Source organism: Hermetia illucens, chromosome 5 (genome assembly GCF_905115235.1).
Source record: "Hermetia illucens chromosome 5, iHerIll2.2.curated.20191125, whole genome shotgun sequence".
NCBI lineage: Eukaryota > Metazoa > Arthropoda > Insecta > Diptera > Stratiomyidae > Hermetia > Hermetia illucens.
In genome coordinates, this window is record NC_051853.1 from 29087721 (window position 1) to 29098893 (window position 11173).

Sequence of the window (11173 nt, forward strand, 5' to 3'; positions counted from 1 at the left end):
ACTGTGTGATATCTCCCTTTTTATGTATGAGACAGATAATGCCTTATTGCCAATCATCAGCCATTGATTCGCTGCCCCATACCTTGAACACAAGTTGATGAACCACTTGGTGTAACTGGTCGCCTCCATATTTAACAAATTCGGCTGTAATTCCAGCGACTCCTGGCGACTTATGATTTTTTAGCCGGTGAATTGCACGGATTGTTTCTCCTAAACTTGGTGGTGGCAGAATTTGTCTGTCGTCTTCAGTTGGCGGGACCTCCAACTCGCCGATGTTCTGGTTGTTCAGTAGCTCATCAAAGTACTCAACCCATCGCTCTAATATGCCCATTCTGTCGGAAATCAGATTTCCCTCTTTGTCTCGGCAGGATGAGCATCGAGGTGTATAAGGCTTCATCCTGCTGACTTGTTGGTAAAACTTCCGCGCCTGATGCGATTGCTCCCTGTACTTTTCTAGTTCACAGACCTGTTGGTTCTCCCAGGCTTCCTTTTTCCGTCTGTGAAGTCGCTTCTCCGCTCGACGGAGTTCGTGATAAGTCTCTGCGCGTGCTCGCGTTCTTTGAGAATGCAACATTACTCGGTATGCGGCACTCTTCCGTTCCGTTGCTAGCTTTCATTCATCGTCAAACCAGCCGTTCCGACTCCGTTTGCGGCTGGGGCCAAGTATGTTTGTGGCTGTATCCATGATAACGTTCTTCAAGTGATTGTGAAGATCATTTGTTGATGCTTCATCTCCAGGTCCTCTGTTGACTGCAGTTATTACGGCATCCACTTCCCTCTTATAGGTGTCGCGGAGGGTTGTGTTGTGGATGGCTTCAGTGTTCACTCTCACCTGATTGTCAGAGGGGATTCTGTGGTATTGTTATTCGTGCTCTGAACACCATGCCAACGAGATAGTGATCCCAGTCTATATTGGCCCTCCTATATGTTCTGACATTCATCAAGGCTGAGAGGTGGCGGCGTTCGATCAACACGTGGTCAATTTGGTTGAAAGTGGTCCCGTCTGGAGAGGCCCATGTATGTTTGTGGACCGCTTTCCGCGCAAACCAAGTACTTCCAACAACCATTTCGTGTGACCCTGCTAATTGAATAATCCGCAGTCCGCATTTTCTTGAACCGGTTGTTGATTACTCTCCTCTGCACAGATAGCCCTTATTTGCAGGGGCAATTGTTTTGTCTGCTTCTGAATGTGCTGGTCCGTAATTACAGGTGCATGCTGGAGAATTTGTGATATCTTTTTGAGGTTTTGTGTGGAACAAAACGCGTATGATGTCATCATCATATGTATAAAGTGAACTTCTATGAACGGCGGACTCCATGGAGACATTTTTTAAGCTTTTTTTTAGTTATTTGAATATCAGTATCAACTACTGCAGACAGGTATGTGTATATATACACTAGGCAGAAAAAGTGTGCGTACACTCAGTAGTATGATACTTTTCCTTAGTAAAACAAAAAAATTAAGCTAATTTTTGTGGCGAATTTATTATCCAAACATTACAAATAGTTCCGTAGTTTTAGTGTATTTAATTCACTAAGTTATAAGTCTTACAAAAACCAGGTTATAAAGCCAAAAATTAAAAGAATCGCAATAATTCAGTAGAAAAAGTCTGCGTACAGTAAACAAATATTTAAAAAAAATTATATTTGAGTAAATATGAAAAGCAAATCAGTAGCTTGTAGAATACCCTTTTCTTTTTATGACCTCTTTTAATCTAATCTTAGATGTTTCTTCAACACTTATTTTATTCCATTCTTCTTGTAATACATTTTTCAGCATATCCTTTGAAGTTATATCGTATTGGCGAATTCTGCGTTCTAATAAATCCCACAGATGTTCTATGGGATTTAAATCTGGCGATTGTGGGGGTGTATGTAACTGTTTGGGAACATTATATAATAGCCACAGCTTATTAACCTCAGCCGTATGCTTAGGGTCGTTGTCATGCATAAAATAAAACTCGTCACCCAGGCGTAAATTTTCAGCACTTTGTTTTAAATTACGTTTTAAAATATTTAGGTAGTCATATTTGTCCATGGTAGACTCTATAAATTGCAGATTTCCTACGCCACCACTTGCCACACACCCCCAAATCATTATTCCGCCACCACCATGCTTTACCGTTGGCATCAAATTTTCTTTATTCAATGCTGTACATGCTTTTCTCCATACTATTTTTCTTCCTTTTATTCCAAAAATGCAGTATTTACTTTCATCTGAGAAAAGCACATTTTCCCAGAATTCATTTGATTGGTTTACGTACTTATTCGCAAATTTTATTCGTTTTCGCCTATTAGTTAATGAAATAAATGGTTTCTTACGTGCAACTCGCCCATGGTAACCAGCTCTCTTGAGTGTTTTCCGTGCAGTATCAGCACAAATTTTTTTGTTGAACTTAAGTTCAATATCTTTCGCGATTTGTGGTGCAGTTATTCGTGGATTCTTTTTCACCGAACCTATAATACTTCGCCTTTCCCTAATCGACAACTTCGATGGGCGACCAGATCGTGGCTTCGATGTTATTATTCCCGTCGATTTAAAGTTGTTAACTACCCTTTGAACAGATGAATGTCGCCTTCCTACTATCCTGGCTATTTCACGGAAACTTTTTCCTTCTTCCCATAATTTTATTATAACTTTTCTTTCACTTACACAAATCTCTTTTCGCTTCAATTCCATAATAACAATTATACACACAAAATAACGAAAAAACGTCCTTATTTTTCACACTTCAAACACAGCCATAAACCAATAACTCACAATCAATTTACTCCAAATGGCAAGGATTTATATTTCGGGGAATCACCTAATTATGTGGCTGTACGCAGACTTTTTCTACTGAACATTTGTGACTTTTCTTATTTCCCTTTTTTTTATTTCAGTTTCCTTGAATTCTAATTTCGTAAAAGTGGCCTTATCAAAGCATCAAGACCACAAGCAATATGCAAACAATAAAATGTTTTTAAAAAACTAATTTATTCGTGTGTTTTACTAACGAATAACCAGGACCTGCTTAGTGTACGCACATTTTTTCCAGCGAGTGTATGTTATATGTATGTGCTGATGAAATTTGTGGGTACTGTTCAGAAGAAACAATAATTGAGGCTGTGATCCGTCGTGATCAATTTCGTTTAGGTTTTGGAATACCTCCTCATTCTAGGTCGTCTTCAGACACCCAGGATGGTTGTTGACCACCCTAACCCATGAAAGTTCATTGCAATTTACCAACTTTGCGCTCTGTATTCATCTAGACAATTAGTACGTATGTATGTCAAACATATAGTATACTCTGCCAGGTGATCATTAATTAATACAGAGTTGCTCATTTGTAATAACCGTCCTCAAACCTATTTTACATCTCTGTGTCGTATGCACAACAATACAAGAAATTTACAGCCTCCAACAGCCATTATCCTTCAAAGTCAACTCAATTGTAACACTTGTAACAAAAGCCATCAAAGTTGTCCGATTCCAGGAATGACAGAATACGTTATAAACATAATTTCCGTGCATGACATTCCACAGCATCCGCTGGCGTCCAACAGATTCCTTTTTATCATGTGTGAGCATCCTGCCACTGTCGGGATTTACGTCGCACCAACGCAAATACTGGCGAACTGCAATGTATACGTACATTCGCAGGAGCACAGGACAATAACTGCATCCCTGCATCCTTGCCTGTGTCAACAAGAGGGAACAAATGCAATAAGATGATTTATGTTCGCACACGACTGTTCATTATGTACCTATGAGCATGACTTCAGCCCCTCCTCTACAAGGTCGCAGCGCACTGCAAAGGATACGAGCCTGCATAAATTAAACAATTTCAACAGTTCAGGGAGCAGTTGTTATTGCATTTTCTTCTTGGCTTGCCGGCGCCTGTTGTGTGCATATCCACCGAGCAAAGGCAACCCCGTGAGTGTGGGCGAAGCTAAATAAGTTTTAATGCAGGACGAATTCAGGTAGCAAGTACACAGCAAATTGTCGGCTAGGAAGGATACGCCTAATCAGCTAGGATCAAATTTAAAGCTTATTTCTGACGGAATCTAATTAGAATGTTAATTGAAAAGAACACTAATTACAGCCATGTTGTGAGATATCCCGTATGCCGTGAGATCCTGGCAGCTTGTTGAAGGGTTTGAGAACTTTTTGAAGCCTCTGTGCAGGAAATATGCTGAAATTGCGCAAAGTAAATTAAAGTTTATGAAGTCTTCACTCAGAATCGTTTGTTGCAAGTAAGGAAACTTCACTTAGGCTGTAAGGGGACACTCGGAGACCTTAAGAATTACAGACCTCTCATATGGCTAACCACTCATAAGAGCCTGTACTTGGATACAATTGTACTATTATAATCCATATCCATCACAGACCCTTGTTAGTATCTCAACAAATCAGGGAAGAAATGGATGAGCCATTTTTAAGTGACGTTTCTGAATCTCTCGGCGAGGTTGTGATGAGCTCCCAGTTGCGGTTATTGACATCAAATTAACGATTCATATGGCTAGCGCCCTGTGAGCTGAGGCTTAAGGAAGTTTTCCCTGCTTGTCGTAAGAAACGATTAAACGAGACAGAAATTTTTGGGCCAGCAACCTGCAAATTTTGAAACTTTATTGCTACCGAAACGTCAACAACGCCTCGTCGACTGACCTCACGGCAACGGCCTTTGGCTATCGAAAACGGATGATCTGAATGCCAAGATAGGATCTGACAACACTTTCTCGGATATGTGATGATGTGATACTCAAAAGCTCCAAGCAACTCCTGCCTACGTCATATCGTCGGGGTATGCTGCCCTGACACAATTTCAAACGAAGAACTTGGTCGGCGCACAGGCTTGGCACTCGTACGCACTGTGATCGAAAGGTCACTCCCGCAATCACCATCACGGCCGGTTCAGAGGCAGTGCGATGCGTAAACGCCACCCGGAAAGCTCCCCGTCTCTATACTTGCGCGAGACGTTTACGATATACCTCCTTGCGAAGACCGTCAGCCCATACCTCTGCACCGTAGAGCAGGACAGACTGCGTTGAACTCATCAGAAAACGAGAACACCCAATGTTTACCATTAGCCTACTTAACGCCGAAACTCCAGCTGGAACCTTGCTCGCTGCAGCTTTGATTTGCTCAAAAATCTTTGAGTCAAGAGTCAGCCCGAGGTACTTTACCGCTGGTTTTGACTCGATTATCGACTCGCCGAACGACATAGGACGCATGGTCGGAATTCTCTTTTTAGTAAGGATGTCTACTTCGGTTTTTCCAGTGGAAGATTAAAACTATGAGTAGTCATCCATCCGCTTACCCGTCGCATCAATATGCGAGTGTGCTTTGCGCCTGTTCGACAGTGCGCCCAACGACAAGCACCGCGACATCATCTGCATAACCGACCAGGCGCGACTCTTTTGGCATGTCGAATTTAAGTAGACTATCATAGGTAGCGTTCCAGAGGTCCGGCCCTACGATGAATCCCTGTGCTACCCCCGACGTGACCTCCTTCCTCCTCTGACCCTCTAATATTTCAGAGAGCAGGGAGCTGGCCCTCAATATCCGTAAGAGATAGTTCGGCACGTGGAAAGTATTGTTTAGTGTGCCTAGAATGTCTTTCCATCTTTCGGAATTGAAGGCGTTTCTGACGTCAAGTCTTTCGAGGAGCACCACCCGCCGAGTTCGGCGGCTATGTGCCTCCGCTCGTCGAACGGCATCCACGACTTGCATGACAGCATCAAATGTGGATCTCCCTGCTCTAAAACCAAACTGCCGGGCAGATAAATATGATATAAATGTCCGGCAGCGCGTATCGCTTCAGCGAGTCTACTTCTGATGAGCTTTTCGAGCACTGTTCCAGCAGTGTCAAGCATACATAATGGGCAGTACGAGGACGGCAACTCGGGGTCGCCTTTCCCTTTTTGGATCAGCGCAAACCTGGCCACCTTCCACCGAGCAGGGAAAATGCCCTGCAAGCGTTGAATGTCCCGAACAGTATGTTAGGTCTGGCCGATGTTGAAATAGGGCGCCGGCGTGGCGCACACCGAGAGTTTGTGTCCACCACTTGGAAGGCAATGTATTGATGGTCGCTTGCCGAGAACTCTTCCAGAACTCGCCAGCGCTCCACCAGCGACACCAGTGATTCTGACGCAAAGGTTATGTCTGGAATGCTTCCCAGGTGCCGGAACGTTGGGGTGAATCCGGTGTTTAAAACTACCAGTCCTGTTCTCGCCGCCATTTCCAAAATTCCTTTCCCTCTGGAGTCTATGTGAGGCATGCCCCATTCAAGTCCCCAAGCCTTGGGTCAGAACCCTAAGGGGGTGCCATCCCGAACCCAGATGGCAGCGGTACCTGCCATGAAACTGGGTCCTTGTTTTTGTACTACTCACTGATGAGTACTAAATCAGCTTTGGTCTCCGCAGCTAACTCCGCTAGCAACTCGTGAGCAACTCTTATGCATATGGCCTGCCTGACCGCATTTACGGCATGTTGCCCTTCTGTCAGGTTCCCGACAGGTTGCAGATGTGTGCCCATAATCCAAACATCTGTGATATTTGGTTGGGGCGGCCCGAATTTGTATCCTATACACTACCCAACCAATTCTTATTTTTCCGCTGTTTAGAAGTTTCCTCGCGTATTGCTCGGCAGCTTCCACCACAGCAATTTTTTCGCCCAGGAATTTCGCAGAAGTGAAGACATTCGCGTTTGATGGCTTCTTCTACCTCGTACTTTTCAGTAAGGCAGTCAAAGTCTCGGATTTCCAAAGAACACATGGGTTCCAGGCTGGTAACCAAAGCTTTTTCTCCCAGAAGCCCCTTGATTGCTTCACAGAACATAACTTTATTTATTGTTTTCGGGCCTAGTTCGACTAGGACTCCACCACCCTTCGTTTTACGAATGGAAGACACTACTGCTCCGTTATCTTTGGGATTAATTTTGTAACGGATTTCACTGAGGGCTTCCGTAAAAGTCTTGCCTTCTGGCGGTCTAGTCCTCCTTCATCTACCCATCTTTTCTTTTGGTTCTCCGTCCTTAGGCAGAGATTTTCCGATGGCGCGATGTGTTGTTGTCTCTTGTTCCTCTTCACCTTCTTCGTTTGAGCCCTGGAGAGTGCCTGAGTGAAGTCTGCTTCAGATGTCCCTTCCTCCTTTCGTTTTTCCACAGTTCGTTCTGCAATAGGCTGCCTGCGATCCGTTTGGTACTCGTAGTGTTGTCGGCGGATTTTCTCTTACTCTCCATGTCCGCCTATATTATAAAATCCTGCCAAGGAGCTCCTCCAGTTCCATTAGCCCGTTTTTCACCCCCTTGCCGACGTTTTTCTGGAGGAACGTCGCAGATCGCATGCGCTTCACAACTGCCGTGCATTTCCTAATAACCCTTTCCTCTTCAGCTTGGGCCAGAGTAGTCGACAGCCCTCCCACTCGGGTTATATTCGAAACCATTTGGTTAGTTTCGGCAGTTTCCACTGTGTCTCTTTCCGCAATTAGAGCACTGTGTGGTATGGTCTGGGTTCCTATTTCTGTTGCAGGTGCCGCATCACACTCCGTCTGTGCCCTTGTTGCGCCCTTCGCTGGACGCAGGGGCGAGCGGCGCATTTTCGTGTTGCGAATAAAAGCGAGCTCACTCTCTACTTCCACTGTCTCCTCGTTTGGTTTGTTTTTGTTCGCCATTTAAATTGTATACCAGCCCATCGCAAGGAGCGGGCCGCAATAGTCATGAGCGGGTATACCCTCAGGAACAAAGCCCCTACCACAGTTCTCTGAGGCCCAACCTACGATTAGCTGATCCCGGAACTCACGGACGGATCAGTGCTCGCTCAGAGCAACGCGGTCTCCTAATACCGGTTCAATGCACACTACCTGACCAGGGTCCCGAAGCTGCTGGCTCCTGATACACACCACAACTACCACCTTGGCAGAGCTAGGCTCACATAACCCTATTGACGTCGGCTCCGGGGACTCCCAGTGTGTCCCGGTGTGTATCGGTCATTAGCAGTTCGCTCCTCACCGAGAAACTTTCTCGAGACTACTACCTACGATGCAGGTATTATGCCAGCTAGGGGGTCAGAACTACATGCACGGGCACCTCGGGGACGTCACTTCCCGTATCGTAAGCAACCCGTTAAGGATCGTTGACGATCTCTGAGGGTGTAGTTGGTCACCTTCATATTTAACAATCCAGCTGTAATTCGATCGGCCTTGGCGATTTGTGGTTTTTAAGAAGATGGACTGTTTCTTCCATGCTGGTGGTGGAAGATTTCCCTCTTTGTCCCGGCAGGATGAGTATCGAGGTGTACATATAAGGTTTCATCCTACTGACTTGTTGGTAAAATGTCGGCGCCTGGAGTAGTTACTCCCGGCGGTTATGAAAATTATTTTCTCGATGCTTTATCTCCAGGACCTGTGTCACCTGCAGTTATTCTTGCATCCATTTCCTTATTATATATGTTACGGAGAGTTTTGTTGTGGATGACTCCAGTATTTACTCCTACCTGGTTGTCAGAGGAAATTCGAGGTGGTATTGTTATTTGAGGCCAGATGCCCCCCATGTCAACAAGATAGTGAGTCTATACCAGTCTCCCTAAATGTTCTGATATTCATGAAGGCTGAGAGTGGTGGCCACATACAATAAACGCATGCTCAATTTGGTGCCATCTGGCGAGGCCCACGTTTATGTAAATTATGGGAACTGATGTACCGCCTGAATATCTCTCTGTATGACATCATATGTACCTGGGACACCCGGTGTCTGTTCTACTAGCTCGTAAAAGGCATCCTTCTTCGACCCTGCGGTCTACTCTGTAAAGTCGTGAACTTTAGGTCCACTTATGTTTCGAAATTTGCTTCGCAAGCGCAGACTGCATAGCCGTTCGTGTTTTCAAAGCCGATAACAGCCGGTTTCATTTTTTAGCTACTCCGAGCACATGGTTTACTTGGCACTATAATATTTGTATAGTGAAGCGACTTTTCTCCAGGAGACCGATCTCAACCTAGTGCATCTCTTGCAACGCCTTAACATTAGCAACGTATTGCGCCAAGGTATCAGTTAGCTGCTCTTATTTTGGAAACGAAGCGCACATTCCATGAGAAAACGTGTAAATCGTTTGTCCGTTTTCGTTGTCGGGCCCGTCGTTGTGCTATGCATTCAATCAAGCGCTCTTTTGTTTTCCATGTTGGGTTGTCAGTCCCGCCCAACCCTTAAACCATTGATATTGCTTGTCCCGTTTTTAGGAGCGGGAAATTCGCTTTTACTCTTTTCCGTCTGCAAGTTTTTCATTAAGAAAGAACTCCCAGCAATCATCATGTAGAGGTAGGTGTTTGGTAGTAGAACTTTAGTCTTGATTCAACAGGCGTTTCTTAGATTTATGCTTCATAGTGGATACCAATCTACGTTTTCGTTCGGAGACCTATACTACCATTCGACCGCCAATTTCTTTTTTTATTGATTCGTTCATAAGTGAAAACTCTAGAATTCTAAGAAATATTTAAATGGATTCGGCTGACTGCAGAGTGTCTGAACTGCTAGAAAACCAAACGTATCCCTTCTGCATGAAAACGGCATTTTCCCGAAGTCAAGTGTCAACAACACCGCGAACTGTCAAAGTCACTTGGTGGGTTTAGTGGCTGCTCATCGACTACATTCTGTAGTGAATTCGCATATTTGTCCTAATTGAAATGGTCCTTAGTCAACTATGCGGCCGTATCAAGATTATAATTCTAGGGATCATCGGGGCCTTCCGGAGAGCACTCTGTTGCTTCTCGAGGCGGCGGAAACCGTCGCAAACCGACTGCGAAATATTACAAAGTGTAAACGTTGTCAGCGATACCGGTAGGTCCACTGAGGTCAGTTTGTTTGTTAAACAGCTCGGGACATCCTTACTAATTTCTATTTATCGTCAGGGTGGGGAGAAAGATTGGAACTCGTGGGACGACACACCGCGCACAGTCCAGGAGCATATCGACCACTATCGACAGAAGTTGGCCAGGCCACCAACGCCCAAAGAACCCGAGCCGGAACCGGACTTCTTTCAAGTATTTCTGGGACGATATGACCTTTTTCGATTTTGATACTTTCATGAAATTCCACAGGACATGACTCCACAAATCAAACCCCAACCGAAGATATTCATTCCAACGAAATTGGAGTCAACTCAAACTGACTTTTCTCGACTGCAAGCGACAACAGACATTCCCATTCCATTGGCGGTAAGTCGTCAGGCAAGGAGTAGCCAAATGATCCTATCAGAATGTAATGGAAGCTTCAAGAATCGTTTCCAACTGGTCGTTCCCAGCTGATAGTTTTTTTAGTTTACCCAATTTTGCCCGACACTAACACAGTTTTCCATTAAAGGCCGACCTGCAGGACTGGGCCGAGGAGGACCCTGGCGGGTGGGAGGAACTCGACTCGGAGACCGCAACGCAGCTTATTCGTGAAAAGCGGAAAGAGCAACGGGCGCAAAAGCAATCTAGAACTAGGGAACAAGCCGCAACCAAAGTTTCTCCCGTGAATTTCGCCGAGCGGATAGGGACAAGACATTCATAGTGATTGGACGTATTTTAAGGTGTGCGAGACGATTTTCAGTCTCCTGTACAATATTCGCTTGTTATTATTGTTTACACTTTCTATGAGAATGTATTTTTTTGGGGTGATTTGCTTTACGTTGTCGGGATTTTACTGTAATAAAGATTTTACTTATACGGAATTATTGTGGAGTTTGTCATTAGGGCACTGGGTAAGAAGTGTGCACGATTTGGAAACAATTTGAACGGTTTCTTCGTACACAGAATTTGTAACAGACAAAAGTATCTGAAGAAATCCGGTAAGTAGGAGGATGACCGACCTGTGAGTTGTGCCCGTCTTCTAGAATATCTCTGGATGCAAGCGGGTCTTACTTATTTCTCGTAAACAATTCAAATAAAACTGAATTTCGCGCCTAAAAGCCAATGGAAGCAATAGATTTGTATTTATGCATTAATTCGTACTTGAACATCTGACAGTGACATCTAGTAGTCAAGAATTTAAAAAACGCCGATTAGAGCGGCAAACGCTACGGTGATAACACCTTATCTTCGTTCCCGTGCCAGAATCAAAACAAATGAATAATATTTGCTACTATTATGCAATATTTCAAAGTGAAACATCAAAATAAACAAATCCCCCACCATCAGCTCAGCTTCCAATTCCTCGCAC

General features: G+C 44.5%; 1 protein-coding gene across 2 annotated transcripts; it reads left to right on the top strand.

The window, feature by feature from the left end:
- The first annotated feature begins 9564 nt into the window (after positions 1–9564).
- On the top strand, positions 9565–10685 carry LOC119657452 (receptor-binding cancer antigen expressed on SiSo cells). 2 transcript variants are annotated; one of them, XM_038064367.1, is made up of 4 exons: positions 9571–9825; positions 9883–10014; positions 10072–10188; positions 10334–10685. In XM_038064367.1, the coding sequence occupies exons 1-4, from the start codon at positions 9658–9660 to the stop codon at positions 10523–10525; spliced, it is 609 nt and encodes a 202-aa protein (XP_037920295.1). In that variant the 5' UTR covers positions 9571–9657; the 3' UTR covers positions 10526–10685. The 2 variants fall into 2 exon arrangements, with proteins under 2 accessions (XP_037920294.1, XP_037920295.1); XM_038064366.1 differs by having other exon boundaries at positions 9565–10014.
- The last annotated feature ends 488 nt before the right edge of the window (positions 10686–11173 follow it).

Coding starts and splice junctions, on each gene's coding strand:
- LOC119657452 (XM_038064366.1), top strand. CDS start 9,658: ATGGTCCTTAGTCAACTATGCGGCCGTATCAAGATTATAATTCTAGGG. Junction 10,015..10,071: donor CGGAACCGGACTTCTTTCAA/GTATTTCTGGGA, acceptor GAAATTCCACAG/GACATGACTCCACAAATCAA. Junction 10,189..10,333: donor ACATTCCCATTCCATTGGCG/GTAAGTCGTCAG, acceptor TTTCCATTAAAG/GCCGACCTGCAGGACTGGGC.